This window comes from Physeter macrocephalus, chromosome 18, assembly GCF_002837175.3.
Source record: "Physeter macrocephalus isolate SW-GA chromosome 18, ASM283717v5, whole genome shotgun sequence".
Lineage (NCBI taxonomy): Eukaryota > Metazoa > Chordata > Mammalia > Artiodactyla > Physeteridae > Physeter > Physeter macrocephalus.
The window spans coordinates 65,158,933-65,186,242 of NC_041231.1; the positions used below are offsets into that span (position 1 = coordinate 65,158,933).

Sequence of the window (27,310 nt, forward strand, 5' to 3'; positions counted from 1 at the left end):
CTTATGGGAGTTCCCTTGTATGTTATTTGTCATTTTTCCCTTGCTGCTTTCAGTAATTTTTCTTTGTCTTTAATTTTTGCCAATTTGATTACTGTGTGTCTTGGCATGTTTCTCCTTGGGTTTATCCTGTATGGGACTCTCTGTGCTTCCTGGACCTGGGTGGCTATTTCCTTTCCCATGTTAGGGAAGTTTTCGACTATAATCTCTTCAAATATTTTCTCAGGTCCTTTCTCTCTCTCTTCTCCTTCTGGGACCCCTGTAATGCGAATGTTGTTATGTTTAATGTTGTCCCAGAGGTCTCTTAGGCTGTCTTCATTTCTTTTTATTCTTTTTTCTTTATTCTGTTCCACAGCAGTGATTTCCACCATTCTCTCTTCCGGGTCACTTATCCGTTCTTCTGCCTCAGTTATTCTGCTATTGGTTCCTTCTAGTGTATTTTTCATTTCAGTTATTGTATTGTTCATCTCTGCTTGTTTGTTCTTTAATTCATCTAGATCTTTGTTAAACATTTCTTGCATCTTCTCGATCTTTGCCTCCATTCTTTTTCTGGAATGTTGCCTAACTCCACTTCATTTAGTTGTTTTTCTGAGGTTTTATCTTGTTCCTTCATCTGGTACATAGCCTTCTGCCTTTTCATCTTGTCTGTCTTTCTGTGAATGTGGTTTTTGTTCCACAGGCTGTAGGATTGTAGTTTTCCTTGCTTCTGCTGTCTGCCGTCTGGTGGATGAGGCTATCTAAGAGGCTTGAGCAAGTTTCCTGATGGGAGGGACTGGTGGTGGGTAGAGCTTGCTGTTGCTCTGGTGGGCAGAGCTCAGTAAAACTTTAATCCACTTGTCTGCTGATGTGTGCGGCTGGGTTCCCTCCCTGTTGGCTGTTTGGCCTGAGGCCACCCAACACTGGAGCCTACCCGGGCTCCTTGGTGGGGCTAATGGTGGACTCCGGGAGGACTCACGCCAAGGAGTACTTCTCAGAACTTCTGCTGCCAGTGTCCTTGTCCTCACGGTGAGACACACCGCTCCTCTCTAGTTGTGGCATGTGGGTTTTCTCTCTCTAGTTGTGGTGCACAGGCTCCAGGGCTCACGAGCTCTGTAGTTTGCAGCACATGGGCTCTCTCGTTGAGGTGCATGAGCTCAGTAGTTGTGGTGCGTGGGCTTAGTTACCCCACAGCATGTGGGATCTTAGTTCCCTGACCAGGAATCAAACCCGTGTCCCCTGCATTGGAAGGCAGATACTTTACCACTGGACCACCAGGGAAGTCCCAGCAATCTGTGTTTTAATCAGCTTTCCTGGAGGATCTGATGCTTGATAAAGTTTGAGAACCACTGATTAGGTCATGGAAATTCCTATGGCAAATGCACACTTCAGTGTACAATGGTTCAACGGCTTAAACAAAATAGAAGTATATTTCTTGCTCATTTAGAGGTGCAGGTGGTTGAACAGGTTGGCAGAGTGGCTTCCTCCAGGCAGTTATTCAGGGACCCAGGTGATGAAGTCACTGCCATCTTTAATACGTGACTTTCAAGCTTTCTCTGAAGGTCATCCCAGCCCAAAGAGAAGAGCATGGAGAAAGGCTGTAGGATTTGTTTATGGGCTGGGTCCAGAAGTGGCATACATGTCCGTATTCCACTGGTTAGAACTCAGTCACATGGCCCTGCCTACCTGCAAGGGAGGCTGGGAAATGTAGTCTAGCTTGTGCCCAAGGAAAAGAGGCAAACACAGATTTTGGTGAGCAGCTAGGAGTCTCTTTATGGACATTTCTGAGGTTCTCTGTGTTCTGGACCTCTTTTATGTCTCAAAGCCCTTTGACAGTCAGGTTGAGCTCATGGACTCATTCTCAGAATGTTTTTATTTTTATTATTATTTATTTATTTATTTATTTTTTGCGTTACGCGGGCCTCTCACTGTTGTGGCCTCTCTTGTTGTGGAGCACAGGCTCTGGACACGCAGGCTCAGCGGCCATGGCTCACGGGCCCAGCCGCTCCATGGCATGTGGGATCTTCCGGGACTGGGGCACAAACCCATATCCCCTGCATCGGCAGGTGGACTCTCAACCACTGCGCCACCAGGGAAGCCCTCTCAGAATGTTTTTAAATGCATAAAATAATAAACAGAATTACAGAGGAAACCATTTAAATTGAAATATAATTATAAATTGTTAAAAAAAATTTTTACCTAGAATTGCCAAATCAATCTTGAGGAAAAAGAACAAAGCTGGAGGCATAACCCTTCTAGGCTTCAGACAATGCTACAAAGCTACAGTAATCAAAACAGTGTGCTATTGGCATAAAAACAGACATATAGATCAATGGAACAGAATAGAGAGCCCAGAAATAAACCCACACACCTACTGTCAATTAATTTTTGACAAAGAAGGAAAGAATATACAATGGAGAAAAGACAGTCTCTTCAGCAAGTGGTGTTGGGAAAACTGTACAGCCTCATGTAAATCAATGAAGTTAGAACACACCCTCATACCATACACAAAAATAAGCTCAAAATGGCTTAAAGGTGTAAACATAAGATATGGCACCATAAAACTCCTAGAAGAGAACGTAGGCAAAACATTATCTGACATAAATTGTACCAATTTTTTTTAGGTCAGTCTCCCAAAGCATTGGAAATAAAAGCAAAAATAAACAAATGGGATGTAATCAAACTTATAAGCTTTTGCACAACAAAGGAAACCGTAAACAAAATGAAAAGACAAACTATGGACTGGGAGAAAATATTTGCAAATGATGTGACTGACTGACAAGAGCTTTATTTCCAAAATATACAAGAAGCTCATATAACTTAATAACAAAAAACCAAACAGCAAAATCAAAAAAGTGGGCAGAAGAGTCCAAAGAAAACATACAGATTGCCAACAGGCACATGAAAAGATGCTCAACATCACTAATTGTTAGAGAAATGCAAATCAAAACTATAATGAGGTATCACCTTGCACTGTTCAGAATGGCCATCATCAGAAAGTCTACCAATGATAAAATGCTGGAGAAGGTGTGGAGGAAAGGGAACCCTCCTACACTGTTGGTGGGAAAGTAAATTGGTGCAGCCACTGTGGCAAACAGTATGGAGGTTCCTCAAAAAACTAAAAATAGAGTTACCATGTGATCCAGCAATCCCACTCCTAGGCATGTATCTGGAAAAGACAACAGCTCTAATTTGAAAAGATACATGCACCCACTGTTCATTGCAGCACTATTTACAGTAGCCAAGACATGGAAACAATCTAAATGTCCATTAACAGATGAATGGATAAAGAAGATGTGATATATATATAAAACAGAAAATTACTCAGCCATAAAAAAGAGTGAAATAATGCCATTTGCAGCAACATGGATGGATCTAGGAATTATCTTTAACTAAGTGAAGTAAGTCAGAGAAAGACAAATATATCACTCGTTTGTGGAATCTAAAAAATAGCACAAATGAACTTATTTAGAAATAGAAACAGACTCACAGACATAGAAAACAAATTTGTGGTTTCCAAAGGCAAAGGGGGGGAGGGATAAATTAGGAGTATGGGATGAACAGATACACACTACTCTGTATAAAATAGATAACCAACAAGGACCTAGTGTACCCCACAGGGTACTATACTCAATATCTTATAATAACCTATAATGGAAAAGAATCTGAAAAAGAATATATGTATGTATAACTGAATCACCTTGCTGTACACCTGAAACTAACACAACAGTGTAAATCAACCTTACTTCAATTAAAATTACAATTTCAATTAAAAAAATTTTTTGACAGAGCAATATATGTATTTATTAATGCATTAAATAACAAGATCTAGTGACAGATTTAATAACTACTTTGATTTTGAAGTAACAATGAATATAAATGGTATTTCAAGATATCTTCAGCCACTATAATTTAATATTTAAATATCTTTGATTTCTTTTAGTGGCAAAAGTCAGATATTGCTGATAATGCCAGGTTTATGGCCTGCATTTATAATTGAGGGATATGCTAAGTTTGTTTGTTTGTTTAAATTTATTAAATTTATTTATTTTTGGCTGCATTGGGTCTTTGTTGCTGTGCGCAGGCTTTCTCTAGTTGTGGTGAGCCGGGGCTACTCTTTGTTGTGGTGCATGGGCTTCTCATTGCGGTGGCTTCTCTGTTGCGGAGCATGGGCTCTAGGCACGTGGACTTCACTAGTTGTGGCACGTGGGCTCAGTAGTCGTGGCTCACGGGCTCTAGAGCACAGGCTCAGTAGTTGTGGCGCAAGGGCTTAGTTGCTCCGCGGCATGTGGGATCTTCCCAGACCAGGGCTCGAACCCATGTCCCCTGTATTGGCAGGCAGATTCTTAACCACTGAGCCACTAGAGAAGCCCTATGCTAAGTTTTAATTAGAGTTTAGTGAAAATAAAGACATATTTTTCCCCATCCAAGTTCATTGATTGCCTGTTCCATCTCCCTTGAATTTTATCCATGGATTCAAGAACTTCTGCTCTATACTTTATTTCTAGCCTTGGATGAGGAGAATCTTAGGGTTTTTATGGGGCATTACATGCTTTATAAACATTAGCTTATTGAGCTTCATAATATTTGAATATGGTAAATCTATGTCTTTACCTATAAACCTTAGCTTTTCAGGTAGCTTTTCAGGCAATAACACAAAAACAATTCTGTATAAATACTCATTGCATTAAGTTTCCATTTGTTCAGATGCTTCATCAGTAAACTGGATGGTGCTTTGATCTTATATAACAATAATTCTTACTTGAAAATGTTAACTTTTTCAATTTCTGCCTGACTTATCTAAAATGTTTGTAGACATTTCTTGTTTTAATCAGTCAACATATGTTCTGAGTATATGTAGAAGATTAGCTCTGAATGCATTACTGCCTTATAACCTCCCTACCTAAGAGCAAAGTGGAGAGGGCACGGGTTTGGAGTTAGAAAGACGAGCTTTTCTATTTGTGAGTTTTGGCCTTAGGTAGATTACTTACTCCTGGTAAGCCTCAGTTTGGTTGTCTATGAAGTGGATATAATAGGCTTAGCACCTAAATGGTGCTTAGTAAATTATTGCTATTAATATCTTCTCCCTTTTTTGACAGTCTAAACAAACAGCCTGGTTAAGTCTGAGTATTCGATGTGTGAGGAAAATAGCTAGCCACGTGAAACCTAACAGAAAGAATATGCATCAGGGGTTTTGTTTGCAGGCAATGGAATTTGACTCTGACTTAAACCAAAAGAGAATTTATTACAAATGTATGGTAGAATTTACAATCAAAACTGAATTGTTATATAACAGAAGTAGGCAGCTTCAGAAGGTCTTTGGTGCATCCACTAGACTGATGAATTCCTTCTGCTATTTTCAGTCTTTACATCCCTCTGCTTAATATTCAGTGTCCAAGCAGAGCGACTGCAACGCGTTGATCCTTGACCGTGAGCCTCCCTGGGAACTATACCAGGTTATTGAGAGGGAAGATGTAGAGTGGGCTGTGGAGCACCCAGACTTGGCTGTGTATCAGGACCGTGCATCTGAGAAGTTACTGCCCAAAGGGTGCTGATAAAACAGGGTGGCCTAAAGACATGAAAGCAACCTAAATGTCCACTGACAGATGAATGGATAAAGATGTGGTAAATATGTACAATGGAATACTACTCAGCCATAAAAAGAACGAAATAATGCCATTTGCAGCTCCATGGATGGACCTAGAGATTATCATACTAAGTGAAGTAAGTTAAAAAGGGAAAGAAAAATATCATATGATATCACTTATTTGTGGAATCTAAAAGATGGTACAAATGAATTTATTTACAAAACAGAAATAGACTCACAGACATAGAAAATAAACTTATGGTTACCAAAGGGAAAAGGGGGGGATAAATTAGGAGTTTGGGATCAACAGATAACATACTACTATATATAAACTAGATCATCTACAAGGACAAGTATACGAGTATAGCACAGGGAACTAAACTCAATATTTTGTAATAACCTATATGGGAAAAGAATCTGGAAAAGAATCTATCTATCAATCTATTTATCTGAATCACTTTGCTGTACACCAGAAATTAACACAACATTGTAAGTCAACTATACTTAAATAAATAAATAAGTAAATAAATAAATTTAAAAACAAGGTGGCCTAAAAATGGCAGAAGTCCACTACCAAGAGACTGCCAAGTTCCCATCACCTACTGGTTGAAGGGCATCCAGGCAAGATCAAATGGCTAGAGGGAGAAATGGACTTTATACTGACTCCATCAAATCCCGTTAACACCTGTGAGAGCTTATAGCACCACCTACTGTTTTAAAAGAAAATTTCGTTCTGTTAAAAGTCATGCCTTATTTTTTATAGTATTTAGGACAAGCAAGTGTAATAAACCCCAAACCAATAATTCTCTGCAGTGGTTTAGGGAGATTAAAAAAATGCCTGCTCAGCAGTGACTGTGTGCTGTTTGCAGTGTTTGTGATCATAGCTCTGAACTGCTGGCAGGTGAGTTGCTGCTGTAGCATCCAGGAAGTGAAACCATAATAATAAGGGGGTAATGCATTGACTACTTACTGTAATCTGTGTACTGTTCTAAGAGGCTGGTGTGGACTATCTCATCTAAATACCATGTAACTCTACTAGAGGGGGAATACTGTATGCATTGGCAGAGGAAGAATCTGAGGCTCAGAGAAGTAACTTGGCCAAGGTCGTACACCTAGTAAGTGGGAGAGCTGGGGTTCTAGCCCAGACAGTTGGACTCTCAGGACAGCAGGTGCCTGGGGCTCTCTAGAGCAACGAACTCTCTCCTGATGACCAGGGTGGTTAGTACCTCATGTGTCTATCAGCAGGGCACACCTGCAGTGTGATTCATTTTCCTTTTTACACCTGATTAATAACACACTTTTGTCTGTAAGAATATCTTTTATTCACACAAGCAATATACCTCATAATCATAGCCAACCCTTATCTATCGCTGTGTGCCAGGCACTTTTCTAAGTACTTTACATTTATTAATTTATGCTTCTCAACATCCCTATGAATTAAGTACTGTTTTTAATCTCCATTTTACAGATGAGGATATGGTTCAGTAACTCTTCAAGGTCACACAACTAGGAAGTGACAGAGGCTGTGTGTGAACCCAGATAGCCTGGCTGCTTGCTGTCTGTGAACTGCCCTGTAGTGCTTGTAAGAAGTTATTTTAAAATAGTCCACGTATATTTATAAGATAAATCACAGAGGTGCGTATGGTGGTGCTCAAATCTTAGAAAAATGTGAAGGTGGAATGAAAGTGACAGAAATTTAGGAAAGACTGATTTAAACAGTTTCTAGTTTTTTTTTTTTTTTTTTTTTTTCGCGGTACACGGGCCTCTCACTGCTGTGGCCTCTCCCTTTGTGGAGCAAAGGCCCCGGACGCGCAGGCTCAGCGGCCATGGCTCACGGGCCCAGCCGCCCCGCGGCATGTTGGGATCTTCCCGGACCGGGGCACGAACCCGTGTCCCCCGCATCGGCGGGCGGACTCTCAACCATTGCGCCACCAGGGAAGCCCTAAATAGGTTCTAATTTTTATTGTAAGCAATGCTTGAATATCTTCTTGGGCCTACTTGCCAGAGTTTCTCCAGAGTAGATACAGGGGTGTGGATTTACTGGGTTATTGTTCTCCAGAGTGACTGTACCAACATGTTTTACTTTTTTTTGGGGGGGGTCACTTTAATTGTGTTTTATGTAGTTTTCCTAAGAGTTTCTAGAATATGTAGGCCCTTGAGGACTATTGGTAAAAATAGAAGTTAAGTAAAATTTGGTTGTTTATTACTCCTAAGAGCATAAGAGAAGGAGAGTCTGCATCTTTACCTAAGAAATATGCTTAGCTCACCCCACTGGGACAGAAGCTAGTGTATCATCAGAACACTCAGTTCATTCCACCAGCGCACGTGTTTCTGGAAATCAGTGCCACCTAGTGGTGACTAAACCCCTCAGTAGCTATCAGAGTGTGGTGTATGTGTGCGCGAGTGTGTGTGGGGAGGGAGGGCGTAGGGGGAGGACATCCAGGATTCTGCATATTTAAAAAGCAGCCCGGCTGAGCCATCGGCCCAGTTTCCCCTTCTCCATCCTTTTCACGGCACCTGCTGCACAGCCCTGGGATTACATGGGAGTCTGGGCATGTTCTGGGCCTGTTTGGGATTGAGGAACGCCTTCCCCCCAGGCCTGCACACAGAGGAGATGTGGAAACAGGCTCATGTGTTTGGGGTAAGAAGAAAGTGCCCAAACTGTGACCTCAGTTTTGCCAAATCCATTTGCATTTCCTCCCTTGTTGATTTCTGTTGACCTCCGCCCTCCTTTGACTTTGCGGCTCACCTGGAACTTCTGTCTTTTTCTCCTTCATCCTCAGCCTGGTGTCTAGGGCCCCATCATCAGACCACAGGCTCTCCCCTCGTCCCTTTGTGAGCTCCCCTGCATGTGGGTGTGCACATCATCAAACAGTGTTTCTTATTGCTACATAAACATTCCATCCATCCATCCATCCTTCCATCCATCCATCCATCCATCCATCCATTCATCCATCCATCCATCCATCCCTTTACTTCTTCATTCTTGCCTTATGTTGTTCCCTTGCCTGGAACATAAATTCTATCCCTTCTCCACATTCCACTGGTCCGCTGAGCTCAGCTTCATCGACTGATTCCTCCTGTAGGGTCTGTCTGCACCTCGCGCCCTCCACTGCCCTCACCCCGCATCGCCCATCCCAGTCTGCTCATATACTCTGCAGCAAACTTCTGCTCTGAAGCAAATCGTCAGCTACTCCAGGACAGAGGTTATTTTATGTAATTCTTTGGTATTTTCCAAAACCGTGTGCACGTTCCCAGATGCACAGCTGAACTTGTTTCCTTGCCCAGCGAGTTGTCCTTATACTCACCATACTGTAAAAAAGACGGAAAGTTAACATTTCATTGAGCACCTGGTATCTGCCAGATACTATGCTTGGAATTTTACATCTAAGCATAGTATCTGCTTACGTTTGCTTTTACGTCTGTTACGTTATTTAAAACCTAAAAACCCTGTGAGGAGAATGTTATCCATTTCTTAGGCTGGAAGAATTAGATCATCAATGTTTAATAAATGTGTAGCTATAATGAACAGGTCAGCATTTAGACCCAAGCCCATCTGACCCCCCAAACCCATACCGTTTGCTGTACTGTCCTGCCGCCATTTGGTGTTAGACGCTCCCTTTAAGGTGTTTCATGCTGATGCCTTGCATTCCTGCCTTCCTTCCTGCACAGTCCACTTCCAGGGAAGCAGAGCATCCTTTTCCCTGGGGTAATTCTGGGTCCTTTCCCTGTACCATCCTCACGCCCACCTGGAGCCCCCTTCTTCACACTTAGTCTGACTTATATCCACATAAGTAAAGCAGTATGCCCGCCTACTTTTTTTTAAACTAGCATTTCTAGATTAAAACATCTCTTAAGGTAGAATAACTCTGAGTCCCGGAACACGAGATGCTTTGCAGGACACAAAAGCCTTGCTACACTTTGAGCTCACTTTGGATGGTCAAAGAGCTCACAGAGCTGGTGTCTTTGATGTCTCTGTACAACTAGCCCCAGAGAGCTGCCCAACTGACTCAGGACCAATCTGCATCTGTTCTCTTGTGTTTCCTGCCCCAGGGATTCCGAGCCAGCCCTCGGCACCTTAGGAGACGGGCCGCAGCGGCTGCAGCTGCCCGGCTGGAAGAAGCCAAGCCTGCCGTGGAGGTTCACCACCAGAGCGAGCAGGAGATCTCAGTGAGGAAACGAAGAATCAAGAAGAGCAGCCGCGTGCAGCCAGAATTCTACCACTCCGTCCAAGGCGCTTCCACCAGAAGACCTGTAAGTAGGGAATTGTCTTTTCAAAGAATATTAAATACGTTGTCACATGGGGTGGTCCTTCTCTTAGTCTTCAAAAATGATCAGATTGACTTTACGTAATTCAGTTATTCTCTTATCGTCCCAGCAAGTAGTCGGGAACTCAGTGAGTGCCAGCGAGGAATGTGGTTTCCCAGGAAGCGCTGGTCAGCGGTGGGCGGGGGAGCGGGGATTGAAAACTGGTGAATCCTGACCACGTGAGAGTGGGGTTTAGAGCCTGGATGGGGCCATGGAATTACCCAGCTGAGGCCTGCAGTGGTGAGAGCTGAGCTGGTGGAGGGGGGTGACAACAAAGCAGCATCAGAATGGGGAGGTGTGGAGGGAGGGGCCGACCCCCTCGTCTGCAGCTGTCCTCCATGTGATGCTGAGAGAGCTGGCCCCTCTGGGTGGCTTTTATGTTGCTCCCAGGCGGCACTGCTGTCCTCTTCTAGCAAGTGCCCTGGGTCTCTGTCAGCCGAGCTGCCTTACCTGGACAGTTACCAGGGAAGTTACCTGGACAGTTACCTGGGAAGCTTGGTGCCCACCTGGTCTTCATCCCTTTTCATCTCCTGAGCATGCTGTTCCACGTGCTCTGATCTTCTGTCTTGGTTGGGGCTCTTACACAGGGACTTGTTGCCGGGGCTGTGACAGTTAAGGATTTGGGGCTTAGATACTGACATTTTAAAAACTTTCAAGGAGTATTTCATGACTGCAGTAATCTTGCATTGCTTCAGCATTAAAAAAAAGTTTCCCTACGAGTCCCTCCTGTGCTGTGGAGAGCCCATGACTGTCGTGACTCATGCCAGCTGAGGGGAGCCAGCAAGGTTTGACGTGATAACATGTCTCTGTAAATTATTAAAACAGACCTGCCCTTCTGTGGGGTAACTGTGTAGCAGACGTATGTGGAGTTTGCTCCCGGGCCAGCGACAATGGCAAGAAGCTGAATTCCTTTAGAGAAAAGGTCCTGTTTAGCCAATGGTAAAATAAGCACATACTTAGAGATGAGAGCCTTCCTTTCATGATTGAGTAAAACAAAAGCTAAGTAGAATTTGGTATCTATGCGGAGCAACAGGAAATTGTAGAAAAATTTATTCATTCAACAAACGTAAGCTTTTCTATACAGGAAATAAGAGATGCACAGGTATGTATTAATAACTAACGGTTATTGAGGGCTTACTTGTGTAACTGGAATTATTCATCTTCTGAATGATGAAACTGAGGCCCAGAGAGGTAAATAACTTGCCTAAGTTGACCCAGTTGTTTGGGGGCAGAGTCTAGGGTTTGGGTCTAGGCGGCGGCCTCCAGGGCCCCAGCACTTCCTCTGCAACCTTCTGCCTTCCTGCTCCCCAGCACCTCACAGCTGAGTCCACGGACAGACACGCACACGAGTAAACGGAGTGCAGGCCTGTGTTAGGGAAGTGCTGCCGTGGACTGTGCACCCGGCACTAGGGAACGTGGCGCAAGGCCAGAAATACTTGCAGAGAAGCAGACTCCTGAGGCGCGTCCTGGAAGAGGAGGAGTTGATCCGGTGGGAAGTGGAGGGAGGCGTCTCTGACGAGGAGAATGTGTACAAGAGCACAGAGGCGTGAAGGCGTGGCAGGCTCGGGGGACAGCTCGAGGTGGTGCTGGTAGATGAGACCAGGGTCATGAAGGGATATATTATGCTGAATCGTTGGGTTTATCTTCTGTGACGGGGCTCTGTTGAAGGTAGGGAATAGGCACATTGGTTTCCCTGCTCAGAATCTAGCTAATTCTTTCTTCTAATCTCCCCATGTGGACTGAGAAGTACGTGATCATCATCAAAGTTTAGGAACCCTCCACCGCCCCGCCCCCCCCGCCTTATTCCCTCCTGAGAACTGTACCTAACTGCCTTGGTAATAAGACATAGTCCCCATGCCTGGTGACTCTGCCCTGGAACACCTCTCCTCGCTCTCTGTTTGCCTGGAGAATTCCAGTTCACCTCTGAACACTGACTCGTGATCAGGCGGCTTGTTCAGGAACGTCTTTTCTGATCCTTCCCATCAGAGTGAGGTGCGTTCTGCTTTGGTCCTCGGCCCTTTGTACATATCTCCAGCAGCGCAGTTACTCAAGTGAAAAAGGCAGGCTCAGTAGTGAGACGGACACGGGTTCGACTCCCGCTCTATGTATCCGGCAGGAAACAGCTGGCACCATAAGAGTTTAATGGAAGGACTGTTTCCAGAAGCATGGGCAGGGCTGAGATGCTCCAGCAGCCTTCAGGTGGAACCTACCTACCTACCTACCTACCTATTTGGTCCTCGGCCCTTTGTACATATCTCCAGCAGCGCAGTTACTCAAGTGAAAAAGGCAGGCTCAGTAGTGAGACGGACACGGGTTCGACTCCCGCTCTATGTATCCGGCAGGAAACAGCTGGCACCATAAGAGTTTAATGGAAGGACTGTTTCCAGAAGCATGGGCAGGGCTGAGATGCTCCAGCAGCCTTCAGGTGGAACCTACCTACCTACCTACCTTCCACCCCTCGCCTGCAGGGGTGGCAGACGGCAGGGGCCTTGCTGGGTCCTGGTCAGAGGGCTGGAACCAAGGAAGCGGCCTTCCCCAGGAGCTGTGGCCAAGGCGTGCAGCCCGGCCAGAACTCAGTGAGTCAGGAAGGGGGCAGCGGGGGCAGATGTGCTGCCTTCTCAGCTCCTGCTTTTCCATCAACCCGACCCAACAGGACACCAGAGGGCTGGGGAGTGTGGGTGATGCGGGTTACAGAGATCAGCACCCCGAGGACAGGGCAGAGTCACCAGGGATGGGCAGAGTCTGAGGGGACAGACAGGGACCCTAGCAAGTAAAAAACATACGTGGTCATCTCTGCCGAGCTGTTCAACTCCTCGAGACTCAGCTTTCTTACTGTGAAGTGATAATAACAACGGCGACCTCACTGAGGGGTGAGGATGAACTGACGTGTGGAATTAGGTGGCCTGCTTGGCATAAACACTCAGTACATGGTAATTCCTTCCTCTCCTTCCCCCCCAGACCTTGACTTCCTTAGGGACCATATCGTCTGGCTTAGCGTATTTCCTGGCATATGACATCTGATGCATTTTATTGAACAAATGAATGAATGATATTTATACATGACGTGTAGGTTAGGCACTATAGGAATTCAGAGAATGGAGAAGTTTTTTCTTTTACCCCCCAGATAAGGTGGTTAGGGGGTAACTACTTCACGGAAGAGACGGGATTGAGTTGGGCTTAATCATGGGTAGGAATTGGAGAGCCAGCAGACGTCAGCTCTGGGAAACAGAGTAAGCAGAAGTGCTGAGAACTGTTTGGCTGGATGTGGGGGATTATGAGGAATGTACAAGATAAAGCTGGAAAAAGAGATGGGGCCGGAATACCACTGTGTTTAAACTTCATTTTCTGTGCTTCATGGAGACACTGGAAGAGATGAGTAGCATTATCATAGAAGGATTTTAGGAATTAAACCTGAGCAGGGTGGGTCAGAGGGGAGCAGGACAGGGCCGGGTCAGTAGCTACTGTAGAGGTCTGGGTGTCGGGTGATTAGGACCTGAACTTGGACATTGCCTGTAGCTCTCTGCCGGCATCTGGTGGTCACTGCTGGTAGGGAACCTGAGGAAGGCCTTTGCCCTCTCTTCTTCGGAAGGATCATTTGGAAGGGAGCAGGATTAGAGGGCAGGAAATAGCAGTGGAGGCTGCCTTGTTGCTAGGGGCAATAAAAACATTCCAGGAGCTTCTTTGGGGCGGGTAAAGCTCACTTCCTCCATCTGTGTGCTTCTCCTAGGGGTCGTTGTTTTGTAGACTGGAAATCATCAGAGCTGGTAGCAGGAGGCTGTTGGCTTCGTATGTCATGTGATTCCTGGCTCAGCCTCTGCTGACATTTCCCTGTTTTCATGCTGTAGGTGGACTTGAGCGCCGGCCCTGGGTCCTCTTCTGGGTTTGGTTAGGTGCAGCCAGTAGGGCCAGCACACGAGCCCGGAACCTGTGCCTCTTCCAGCTTACACAGTGGGAGGGAGAGGGGGGACGAGTCAGTGTCAACTCTGATGGTGGCCTGGAGATGAAATAAAAATAAATCAGCTGTGGTGACTCAAGATTATTTGAATGACTTTATGTGAAGCACTCCAGGCGTTTCTAGCAGCAGTCTGAGTAAGAAACAGGCCCACGAGTCAAAAGACTGACACAGGACGTAGCAGTGAAGGAGATGACTCAGAAGCTGTGACAGTGCACTTTCAGCCAGGAAGCGGGCCCCGAGCCATATGGAATGCATTATACTTTAGCATCTCCGGCTGCTCCAACCTATTTACTTCTTCTGAATTCATCATTTATACTCCAACGTGGCTATAAGAATTAGTAGCGGAGATCACTAATATAAACATAATGAGTAATATATGTGTTTTCTTTCCCCCTCTTTTGAAAAATGAGATGTTTCTAGGAGTGAGTAAGCCAAACATTTATCCTGATTTTCTCTCTTAGGTCTTGGGACTTTTCCTATATATTGAGACATGTCACTGGAACATTTAGGAATTTTTACCACCTTGGAGCAGAAGAGATAATTAGATCCACCATCTCCCTTGGTTCTTTAGTATTTTGACATTGCAATTGGGTCTGAATCCTAGAGCTTGAAACATCACCATCATCAGCACCATCACCGGAGCGCTCACATCACTGCACGCTCGCTACCTCGGCAGCCCACAGGTAGCAGGTGTCTCAGTGCTTCCCTGTTTTCTCCCCTTTCATTTTCCCAGTTCTCTGGGGCAGGTGCTCACTCCTCGGAGGAGGAAACCTGTCAAGGTCACACAGCTGGTGGATGATGGAACGAAGATATAAAGCCAAGTGTTCCGACCGGAGCAGTTGGAATAGATTCAAATGATCATGTTTCTAGGCCTAGAGGTTTATCCTAATGAACCCTCCTACAGTACTTTCATCAGTTTGAGTCTCAGGTTTCCTAGCTGCATAGAAGTTTTTTAACTTTTGCATCAATCAAAACCTATTTTTAAATGGTACTGGAAAGCATAGATAAGCCCCAAACCTCACTCTTGCCATGCTTTTCGTTCAGCCTCTCCTCCTGGGGCAGAGGACCTGGGAGGCAGCAAGAGTCTTTCTACCTAGTGCCCTCACTTGAGCCTGTTAATGTAGAACAAAAAGGGGAAATCAAAACTTTAGAGCACCTGAAAATAACCAGGCACCCTGACTCTGTCCCTGTTACGTTTCACTGATTCCAGTTTTGTGCACATTTCAACTCCATCGCCTGCATTTCCTGGACTTAGAGTCTCTGACACTAGCTCATAGTGGTGAAGGACTATCTGATTAAAAACTGCCAGTGCCCCCAGGTACCGGCCAAGCGGTAGCTCTCTCCCCGTGCTGGCAAAACCGAGGCCCACGTGCTTCTGTCCTTCACTCCGGGGCTCCTGCCCCAAGTAACTGGATTTTCAAGCCTGATACATTTAAAAAAAATTTTATTGAAGTGTAGTTGATTTAATGTTGTGTTAATTTCTGCTGTACAGCAAAGTGATTCAGTTACACACATATATATATTCTTTTTCATATTCTTTTCCCCTCTGGTTTATCAGAGGATATTGCATATAGTTCCCTGGGCTATACATTAGGAACTTGCTGTTTATCCATCCTTATATAATAGTTTGCATTTGCTAATCCGGTCAGAGGGGAGCAGGACAGGGCCGGGTCAGTTGCTACTGTAGAGGTCTGGGTGTCGGGTGATTAGGACCTGAACTTGGACATTGCCTGTAGCTCTCTGCCGGCATCTGGTGGTCACTGCTGGTAGGGAACCTGAGGAAGGCCTTTGCCCTCTCTTCTTCGGAAGGATCATTTGGAAGGGAGCAGGATTAGAGGGCAGGAAATAGCAGTGGAGGCTGCCTTGTTGCTAGGGGCAATAAAAACATTCCAGGAGCTTCTTTGGGGCGGGTAAAGCTCACTTCCTCCATCTGTGTGCTTCTCCTAGGGGTCGTTGTTTTGTAGACTGGAAATCATCAGAGCTGGTAGCAGGAGGCTGTTGGCTTCGTATGTCATGTGATTCCTGGCTCAGCCTCTGCTGACATTTCCCTGTTTTCATGCTGTAGGTGGACTTGAGCGCCGGCCCTGGGTCCTCTTCTGGGTTTGGTTAGGTGCAGCCAGTAGGGCCAGCACACGAGCCCGGAACCTGTGCCTCTTCCAGCTTACACAGTGGGAGGGAGAGGGGGGACGAGTCAGTGTCAACTCTGATGGTGGCCTGGAGATGAAATAAAAATAAATCAGCTGTGGTGACTCAAGATTATTTGAATGACTTTATGTGAAGCACTCCAGGCGTTTCTAGCAGCAGTCTGAGTAAGAAACAGGCCCACGAGTCAAAAGACTGACACAGGACGTAGCAGTGAAGGAGATGACTCAGAAGCTGTGACAGTGCACTTTCAGCCAGGAAGCGGGCCCCGAGCCATATGGAATGCATTATACTTTAGCATCTCCGGCTGCTCCAACCTATTTACTTCTTCTGAATTCATCATTTATACTCCAACGTGGCTATAAGAATTAGTAGCGGAGATCACTAATATAAACATAATGAGTAATATATGTGTTTTCTTTCCCCCTCTTTTGAAAAATGAGATGTTTCTAGGAGTGAGTAAGCCAAACATTTATCCTGATTTTCTCTCTTAGGTCTTGGGACTTTTCCTATATATTGAGACATGTCACTGGAACATTTAGGAATTTTTACCACCTTGGAGCAGAAGAGATAATTAGATCCACCATCTCCCTTGGTTCTTTAGTATTTTGACATTGCAATTGGGTCTGAATCCTAGAGCTTGAAACATCACCATCATCAGCACCATCACCGGAGCGCTCACATCACTGCACGCTCGCTACCTCGGCAGCCCACAGGTAGCAGGTGTCTCAGTGCTTCCCTGTTTTCTCCCCTTTCATTTTCCCAGTTCTCTGGGGCAGGTGCTCACTCCCCGGAGGAGGAAACCTGTCAAGGTCACACAGCTGGTGGATGATGGAACGAAGATATAAACCCAAGTGTTCCGACCGGAGCAGTTGGAATAGATTCAAATGATCATGTTTCTAGGCCTAGAGGTTTATCCTAATGAACCCTCCTACAGTACTTTCATCAGCTTGAGTCTCAGGTTTCCTAGCTGCATAGAAGTTTTTTAACTTTTGCATCAATCAAAACCTATTTTTAAATGGTACTGGAAAGCACAGATAAGCCCCAAACCTCACTCTTGCCATGCTTTTCATTCAGCCTCTCCTCCTGGGGCAGAGGACCTGGGAGGCAGCAAGAGTCTTTCTACCTAGTGCCCTCACTTGAGCCTGTTAATGTAGAACAAAAAGGGGAAATCAAAACTTTAGAGCACCTGAAAATAACCAGGCACCCTGACTCTGTCCCTGTTACGTTTCACTGATTCCAGTTTTGTGCACATTTCAACTCCATCGCCTGCATTTCCTGGACTTAGAGTCTCTGACACTAGCTCATAGTGGTGAAGGACTATCTGATTAAAAACTGCCAGTGCCCCCAGGTACCGGCCAAGCGGTAGCTCTCTCCCCGTGCTGGCAAAACCGAGGCCCACGTGCTTCTGTCCTTCACTCCGGGGCTCCTGCCCCAAGTAACTGGATTTTCAAGCCTGATACATTTAAAAAAAATTTTATTGAAGTGTAGTTGATTTAATGTTGTGTTAATTTCTGCTGTACAGCAAAGTGATTCAGTTACACACATATATATATTCTTTTTCATATTCTTTTCCCCTCTGGTTTATCAGAGGATATTGCATATAGTTCCCTGGGCTATACATTAGGAACTTGCTGTTTATCCATCCTTATATAATAGTTTGCATTTGCTAATCCCAAACTCCCAATCCTTTCCTCTCCCACCACCCTCCCCCTTTGGCAACCACAAGTCTGTTCTCTATGTCTGTGAGTCTGTTTCTGTTTTGTAGATAGGTTCATTTGTGTCATATTTTAGATTCCACATAGAAGTGATATCATGTGATATTTGTCTTTCTCTGACTTATGTCACTTATGATAACCTCTAGGTCTATCCATGTTGCTGCAAGTGGCATTATTTCATTCTTTTTTTATGGCTAATATTCCATTGCATCTATGTACCACGTCTTCTTTATCCATTTATCTGTCAGTGGACGCTTAGGTTGTTTCCATGTCTTGAGCCTGGTACTTCTGACTCAGGTTGGAGGACAGGCAGGCTTAACGCAGACGATTGGTGGTCCAGCTTTCTGAAAGGTGAACACTGGGGAAGAAGCTGGTGTGGCCTGAGGGGTGGAAATCAAATTTCCAGTTTGGATACGTTAAGTCTGAAATATCTACTAGATTTCCTAGGGTCTGGATTTCATGGGGTTGTTAGTACACGGATATTATTGAATCCAGGAGACTGATCAGGATAACCCAGGAAGTGAATACTGATAGAGAAGGGCGTTGAGGGCTCAGTTGGGGTCCTCCAGAGCCAAGAGGTTAGGAAGAGGACGGAGGTTCCCTTTAACTTCTGACGCCTTCCTTCAGAAAGACGGACACAGCAGATTGGTGGTCGCCAGAGGTAGGGGGTGGGGGTAGGGGAAAACACAATTTAAAGAAGTACACACAGCTGAATACATCTGTTGTTTTCAGTGACACAGGAAAACAAACCCTTGAATACACCAAAAAAAAAAAAAAAATGAAAGAAAAAAGGAAAAAAAATTACAGGTGCCTTAGGCAGAGGTGGGTCCAGGGCTCTTGACTTTCACTGAAGGATGTTCGTCTTCCGCCAAGAAATGGCAGCATCGCAGGTAGAAACTTTAAAGAGCAGCAGGAAAGGATTTCCCATGCAAATGAATTACTCCTTCCCAGTCTTGCCCTTTCTCCTACCTTCCTTTTCCTTCTGTTGTTGGATTTTGTTTTCGAGTCTTGGGGAAATTTTCTGTTTTTCTCTTTGCAGCTTAGGTCATTGTAAGGCTGCAAGATACTTTGGAACATTGCACAGTTTTGTATTTTTTTAAAAATATTTATTTATTTATTTATTTGGCTGCTCCAGATCTTAGCTGCAGCACATGGGATCATTAGTTGCAGCATGTGGGATCTAGTTCCCCGACCAGGGATCAAACCCAGGCCCCCTGCATTGGGAGTACGTAGTCTTACCCACTGGACCACCATGGAAGTCCCTTTTGCATAGTTTTCCTTTGTTTTAAATTAATATTAACAGGTTTCAGGTCATCTTTGTAGTCGGGAGCCTGCTGCTGTGTAGAAAAGACTAGCCAGACATCCTTGATCTTGTTGAGAATGTAGGATGTTTCTCTGTTCCTTTCCTGCTTAGGTTGTTAAGTGGTCTTCCCTTTCCCTTTCCTTTTCCAGTGTGTAACCCTATGCGGCTTTATTTGCATAACCTCGGGACACTTCCCTTTCTGGGGAAGGCCTGCTTACAGCTCACACCTTCCTTTGGGTTAATTAATTGGCAAATACAAAGCTCCTAAAGGAAATGTTTGTTTCCTTTTCCCTTTGGAGTTCTAGAGAATGAACTGAACGAATAAAGTCAAATTTCCTTTGCTAACTGCTTCAGAAGGATTTTGTGGAATAATGTCCATTCAGCTTACTGAGTCTGTGCTCATTGCTACACCTCCCTTACAGGACCTTACCAAAGATTTCATTTGTTATAAAATTGCTATCAATAGGTATAAGAATAATTGGTGCACAGGAGCATGCAGGGTACGTGGTCTATATTAAATGAATGGTGCTAATGTAGATAGAGTTTAGTTTCTCAAACAACTCATGAAACCAAAATGAACTTGGTGAAGGGGTTCATGTACTCTGCTTGGAGAAAAATAAACACATTCTTCTAACTGATGATTCTTTACGAAGCCAGCATTTGACTGAATCAAGGCCTGTTGCCATTCTTTTTGTCCTTCTTGTACTCAGCACCACCTGTTGTCTTGAAAACCTTAAATTCTTTAAGCTCCAAGCAAATAAAACTTACAGAAAAAAAAAAATTTAATTAATTAATTAATTTTTTATCTCTTTATTTTTGGCTGCGTTGGGTCTTCATTGCTGCGTACGGGCTCCCTCCAGCTGCGGCGAGCGGGGGCCACCCCTTGCCATAGCCTGCGGGCCCCTCACTACGGTGACGTCTCCTGCTGCAGAGCATGGGCTCCAGGAGCGCTTTAGTCTTTTTTTTTTTTTTTTTTTTCCCAGAAAATTTTTAGATAGCCACTTGTGCCTTCAAAGTTTCCATGGATAGGGTGGATAAAAGAGCTGAAAAGAGAGCTCCTTTAGAGATGGTCTAGTTTATTACTTTACTTCTAACCAGAACAGTCTTTATTTCTAACCTAACCAGAATGTTAAATGGTTCCGGGAAGATGGGTATACATTTCTTTATTTTAAAGGACACGGTTAGCTCTCCCCTTGGAATTCTGTTTGATGTTTAACAGCCGTGTTTGCCTGGGGTGACTCCTTGACCTTTGCCTAAATCCTGTGGGTTACAACTTAAAACCATTTCCTATTGTACCATCTGTGAAGAGGTACTGTGAAAGATCTAGAGCTTGTCTCACTTCTCTTCGTCCAGTGCTTTCAGTGATGAGGTCTCCCTTTGTCTGATGGCTTGTATTCGTAGCCAGTTCATTATACTTGAGAATCAAAGAGCTGCTTCTTTTCTGGGCTCATGGTTCCATCTCTCTGGACCTTTTCTCCTAGACCTAATTCTTAGTTTTTCCAAATATTACTGTTGTGCTCCTCTCAGCCCCCTCCTGGTGAGTGGCAAGCATCCATCTGATTTCTCTCAATAGTGCCTCTTTTTTTTTTTTTTCCCCCAATTGTGAGGTGATGAGTGTGGTTCAAAAAAATCAAACTGTGGAAACTGAACAATCGAATATATCCAAACAGAATTTAGTTTGTGCCTTGGGAGAAAAGTGGTCAGTTCTGGAAATGACAGTGATGTTTCAGGAAAACTACTGCTTTGCAGTAATACTTGTGAATGCAAAATGCCACCTGCCATATTCGTAAGCAAAGGATGTTGCAGCCTTCAAGCCATCACATTACAGCCACCTGACGGTGAGCCCTGGGGGAACTCAGGATGGAAACAAAGAATGCCTGCCATCTAGCAGTCAGTCACTGTGGTCTCCCCTCATTGTGCACCCCCTCAAAGGGACTCAGGATGAGAAAGCACAGGATACTGGCCCCAGATAGCTGAGGTACATATCAAAGGAAGATTTCAGTTAGCCCAGACATAGGCTCTTCCCATACATAGAAAAGTGCTAAATTCCTTAACTTGAGATGTCTGGTTTTCTTTATTAACAATAATCTTTTGATGTTCTGACTACCTGGTCTTTGTTGCAAAAACTCCTGTATATCCTGGCTCCCCCCTTGCCTCTTTGGAGCTGTCCCTCAGAGCTAGCTGAGAGGCTGTGTTGCTGGATTAAGTCCTCAGTTTTGTCTGCCGAATATAACATAACTTCTCAACTTTTAGGTTGTGCCTTTTTTTCACACTTCATATTTTGAAAAGTGTGTTCATATTCATGATCTCATTTAATCTGCACAAGCAATTTTTACCTTGAGTGGGGCTTATATTGTTAACCCAATCTGACAAAAGTGAGTTTCAGAGAGTAAGGACTGGCCCAGGTCATCAGTCTAGATGGAAGCAGACGTCCCCTGTCCCTGCCGTCTGTTAGGAAGAGCTTCAGCTCCAAGAGCACTTGGGGATTGGGTGAGAAATTTCAGGGACAAGAATATAGATTCCAGTAGACTGGAGGAATTATGCATGTTTTCATCCTGACTCATTCCTGAGGAGTAGCTATATACCTTTGAGCGCGTGCTCACAGCCTGCATTATCTGTACCACCACCCCAGGGTACCAATGTATTGGCAAGTCCGCTTTGGTCTAATACTACCAAGTCCCTGCCGCAGCCTCCACACTTTCTGCTCAGTTATCACGTGGTAAAGTAGCTAATTAACTCTGATGCTGGGGAATATCCTTGACCGTCAGCACTGACCCCCCACTACGTGCAGCTCAGCATCTCTATGGTGGATGAAGATCAGATAGCTAAATTAATCTGATGTTAAGATGAGGTTTAAATACTCTTGTGTACTGTTCCTGGGAATGTGAAATGGTGCAGCTGCTCTGGAAAACAGTATGGCAGTTCCTCAAAAATTAAAAATAGAAATTGTAAGGTCCAGCAATTCTACTTCTGGATATATACCCAAAAGAATTGGAAGCAGGGTCTTGGAAAGAGATGTTTGTACACCCATGTTCATAGTAGCATTATTTGTATTAGCCAAAAGGTAGAAGCACTCCAAAAGGTACATTGATGGATTAATTATAAACAAAATGTGATGTATCCATACAATGGAATATTATTCAGCCTTAATAAGGAAGGAAATCATGACACCTGCTGCAACATGGATGGATCTTGAAGACATTATGCTGAGTGAAATAAGATAGTCACAAAAGGACAAATACTCTGTGAGGTTCCTCAAGTAGCAAAGTCGTAGAGACAGAAATTGTTAGTGCAAGTTCCTGTGCCCGACGCACAGTGAGGCCAAACAAACCGAAACATTGGAGTTTGGAGCAGAGAAAGGTTTATTGCAAGGCCATACAAGGAGATGAGGTGGCTTGCCCAGAAAAGCCTTGAGCTCCCCGAAGAGACAGAAATTGTTAGTGCAAGTTCCTGTGCCCGACGCACAGTGAGGCCAAACAAACCGAAACATTGGAGTTTGGAGCAGAGAAAGGTTTATTGCAAGGCCATACAAGGAGATGAGGTGGCTTGCCCAGAAAAGCCTTGAGCTCCCCGAAGGGTTTTGGCAAAGCATTTTTAAGGGCCGGGAGAGGAGGGGTCTCAGGGTACGTGATCAGCTTGTGCACAGTTCTCTGATTGGCTGATGGTGAGGCAGCAGGGTGGTGGTGTCACAGGGGTTAACATTATCAGTTCTTAGGCTCCAGGAGGCCTGGGACTATGTGCTCATGGTCATCAAGTAGTTCTTCCATTTGGTAGTGGTGGTGGGGTTTCACATCTGCAAAACCACTCAGGCAATTTGCATTAAATACTATTATCTAGGTACTTCAGAGGGGAGCTAAAGTGGAGGATATGGGGGAAGGCCTGTCCTAGGAAGGCCCCATAGGGTCCTGCTCTGTTACAAAAGTAGAATGTGGTGGTTGCCAGGGGTGGGGGAGGAGGAAGTGGGGAGTTGTCTGATGAGTATGGCCTTTTAGTTTTGCAAGATTAAAAGAGTTTGGGGGAAATTCCCTGGCGGTCTAGTGGTTAGGCCCTCTTTCACTGCCATGGCCCTGGGTTCAGTCCCTGGGTGGGGAACTAAGATCCCGCAAGCTGCATGGTGTGGCCAATAAATAAATAAATAAATAATAAAAGAGTTCGGAGATTGGGTGCTCAACAAGGTGAATGTGCTTAAGAGTACTGAACTGTATGCTTTAAAAAGGTTAAGATGGTAGATTTTACGTTTTGTGTATTTTACTGCAATTAAAAAGAAATTGAGTTTAAACAGCAGCTGCAGGCAAGGAGGAAGAAGAATCACAGTAAAGGTTCACAGAATAAGGGCCCAAATGATAAGAACATCAGAGAAGATACATTTAGCTTATTATTATTATTATTATTTTGCGTTACGCGGGCCTCTCACTGTTGTGGCCTCTCCCGTTGGCGGAGCACAGGCTCTGGACGCGCAGGCTCAGCGGCCATGGCTCACGGGCCCAGCCGCTCGGCGGCATGTGGGATCTTCCCAGACCGGGGCACGAACCCGTGTCCCCTGCATCGACAGGCGGACTCTCAACCACTGCGCCACTAGGGAAGCCCTAGCTTTTTTTAAATAAAAAGCTCATGGAGTGTGAGAAGCACAAGGTAATTACAAGTAGCAAATGCTAAGGAAGGACTCACTTGCTAATTGGAGGACATGTCCTTATATACCTGGTGCAGGCATGACTGTGGATTGAATGTCACATGGCAAGACATGCTGTTTCATATGCATGAAATAACAGTTGATATCATTATTCTTAGAAAAGAGAAACTCCTTAGAATGTAAAGTCTTAGTTGAGATTTTAAGGGCTATTGTATAATACATTTGCATGAGTTAAAATATTATACTCCGGAATAAGCAAGATTGATCTAAAACAATGTACACTTGCATTTTAAGTCAAAAAATTGTGTTATTTTGTGATCGGTTTGTGTTCTTGTGTCAGAAAAACTTCAGAAATAAAGTAGATATATTGATGGTGTTCAGAGCCAGGATTTTCAGTTGGGAGAGAGAAAGAGATGCAGGTGTGAAATCAGGAAAGTTGAGTAAATCCCTAATTGAATTGGAAATATCAGTTTGAACACACAGTGAGGTTTTTTTCATTAAAAAAAAAAATTTCCTGGGTCTGCCCACTGAACAGGACTAGAAACAGTGACCAATCCAGTAGAAATGCCCATACAGTATTACGGTATCCTTATGTCATTCCTTTTTAAAAATTAATTCATTTTTTAAATTGAAGTATAGTTGGTTTACATTATTATGTGAGTTTCAGGTGTATTGCATAGTGATTCAGTATTTTTGCAGATTATACTCCATTGTAGGTTATTACAGGATAATGACTACAATTCCCTGTGTCATTTCCTTTTTTAAATTTTATTGGATTATATTTATTTATTTATTTATTTTATTATTTTATTTTATTATTTTTTTTCTTTTTTGCGGTACGCAGGCCTCTCACTGCTGTGGCCTCTCCCGTTGCGGAGCACAGGCTCTGGACTTGCAGGCTCAGCGGCTCATGGGCCCAGCCGCCCCGAGGCATGTGGGAATCTTCCCAGACCAGGGCATGAACCCGTGTCCCCTTCATCGGCAGGCGGACTCTCAACCACTGCGCCACCAGGGAAGCCTATTTATTTATTTTTAAGATTTTTCTTTTTTTTTTTGGCTGCACCACGTGGCATGCGGGATCTTAGTTCCCCCACCAGGGATCGAAACTGCGCCCCCTGCCGTGGAAGCGCAGAGTCCTAACCACTGGACTGCCAGGGAATTATCTTTCTTAGGGAAACAAACCCGAGCTGTGTCTTGGGTCAGGTTCCTTAGGCACAGCCTGAGAGGTGTGCTGCGGCGTAAGTGATGTATTGAGGGGGAGGGTCAGGAGAGGAACAAGGGAAGCAGGGTGGTGGGGGCAAAGTCAGATGCTGGCTTGGCAGGGGCTGGCTCTGCCTGGTCCTGCATTGGCTCCAGGGAACCAATGCACAGAGTTCATCTCAACTGGAAGCCAGCCTTTTGTCCCCACCTGAGTTAGTCACAGGCTCTGGGCTCCTGGAGAGGGAGGGTGTGAGGAAGCTTGGGGTAGCCCAGGGGAGTGCTGTGAAGAAGGGGCAGCTGTGAGCCATTAGGGTCAACAGCTGGATAGAGGGATGGAGGGATGGGCGGCTGGGCACTCGGCAGCCATCACAGGCTCCTTGAAGAAATGGCTGATTCCAGGTCTAGAATGAGAAAGGGAGGATGAACCTGACACACCTTTTTTTTGCCTTTTATTGACAACTCTTTATTTTTTGAAATTTCAAACTTACAAGTTCAAGAGTAATAACTAGGAACACTATAATCTTCCTCTAGATCATCAGTAAGCATTTTGCCGTTTGATTTCTCTGTACACATAAACACACACACACATTTTTGGGCACAGTTTGAGGAAGTTGCACACATTATAACTCTTCATCCCTAAATACTTAAAATATGTATCACCTAAGAGCAAGGACTTTCTCTTATATGTTACATTTCAGTTATCAAATTCAGGAAATTTAACATTGATTCTGTTGTTCAACGTGTACCCATGTTCAAATTTTCCAGTTGTTCCAGTATTGGCCTTTGTTTTTTCCATCCAGGATCCCATTTTAAATTTAATGGTCAATAAACTGACCTCTTTATTTAGTCTCCTTTAATATACACACTGGCTACCAAGTTTGGAACCATAGGAGAGTATGTAATATGTGGTTTATTAATATTACATTAAGATACATGTAAAGTAATAGTACCTGTTTCAAGACTTCATAAAGCCAGGCACATCTTTTCAAACCAGAAGACAAGGAAGCATCAAAGATTACTGTGGTCTTGGCAGAAGAACCAGGAGTTAAACTTGGAGAGGCTCCTACTGCCTAGTCAATAAGAATAATGATCACAGTGGATTGAATATCACATCAGTATATTTAAAATCCATGATGTATGACATTTCATTAAAAAACCAGACCCTCATTGTTGACCTTTGGAGAATGCTAAGTGAACTAACTCACTTTTCTGGAAAATAATAAAGAGAAGGAATCAAGCACTGTCGTGTCTTTGCTGTAAGAGTTATTCTACATGGTAATCAAATGGTTGTGGAGGGAAGGAGTGATGGAATTCAATGTCACCACTTTGCAAATCCAAGTGAATAATGACCTAGACGGTGATGGTGATCGTCAGTGACGTTGACACTGCAGGAGAGACATCAGGTGCCTGCTGATGAAAGGACTGGGTAACACTTAGGATCAAACTGCTAGTACTAATTACAGACTTACACAGAACATAGGGTGGAGCTATGTGTTAGGTGATATACTGAAGACAGAGTTAGCAAAATGCAGACTCTGGGGAACTTCGGGGCCAGCACTCCAATTTCTTCAATGAATAAATTGTAAGAAATAAAAAGCAGGAGGAGTAATCTATAGATTAAAAGAGATTGAAGGGACCTACCAACCAAATGTAATGTGTAAGCCTTGTTTCAATGAGCAAACCAAATGTAAAAAAGAATTCTTGAGAGAATTGGGGACTGATTGGATATTTGATGGTGTTAAAAAATTTGTATTAATGTTTACATTGGTAATGGTTTTGTGATTTTGTTAAAAAGTCATTATCTTTTAGAAATATGTACTACAGTATTTAGCAAAGTAATAATAAGATCCCTGGAGTTTGCTTCAAAATAATCCAGTGAGGGGCGACAGAGAGAAATGTGGGTTGGGGTCTTATTCAAACAACACTGACCAGGAGATGGTAATTGTTGAAGCTGGGTGTGTGTAAATGGTAGTTTTAAAAATTTTTCTATTGTTGTATAAACTTGAAATTTTTTATAATGAAAGGTTGAAGACCTTTAAAAAAAAGAAACACATCTTTATTTAAAATTTACCTCATCAACACTTTGCTTGATCAAGTCCCTCTTCTGGCTTTTGTTTCCCATAGAGTGAGCCTAAATTTTTGTAAATATCATTTCCAGATTTCAGATATTTACTTAGAAAATTTAAAGTATAGTTGATTTACAATGTTGTGGTAGTTTCTGGTGTACAGCAAAGAATATGTACATATTCTTTTCCTTTTAAAAAAAATTTATTTATTAATTATTATTTTTTAACATCTTTATTGGAGTATAATTGCTTTACAATGGTGTGTTAGTTTCTGCTTTATAACAAAGTGAATCAGTTATACGTATACATATGTTCCCATATCTCTTCCTTCTTGCATCTCCCTCCCTCCCACCATTGCTATCCCACCCCTCTAGGTGGTCACAAAGCACCGAGCTGATCTCCCTGTGCTATGCGGCTGCTTCCCACTA

At 43.9% G+C, this 27,310-nt stretch overlaps 1 protein-coding gene across 3 annotated transcripts in view; it reads left to right on the forward strand.

The window, feature by feature from the left end:
* The window catches only part of DST (dystonin), a 512,931-nt gene that overhangs the window by 50,150 nt on the left and 435,471 nt on the right, over positions 1-27,310 (forward strand). For all 3 annotated transcript variants that reach the window (XM_055079784.1, XM_055079785.1, XM_024121802.2), the window contains exon 3: positions 9,614-9,814. In XM_055079784.1, the coding sequence (XP_054935759.1) occupies positions 9,614-9,814 (201 nt within the window). The remainder of the gene's footprint in view (positions 1-9,613; positions 9,815-27,310) is intronic.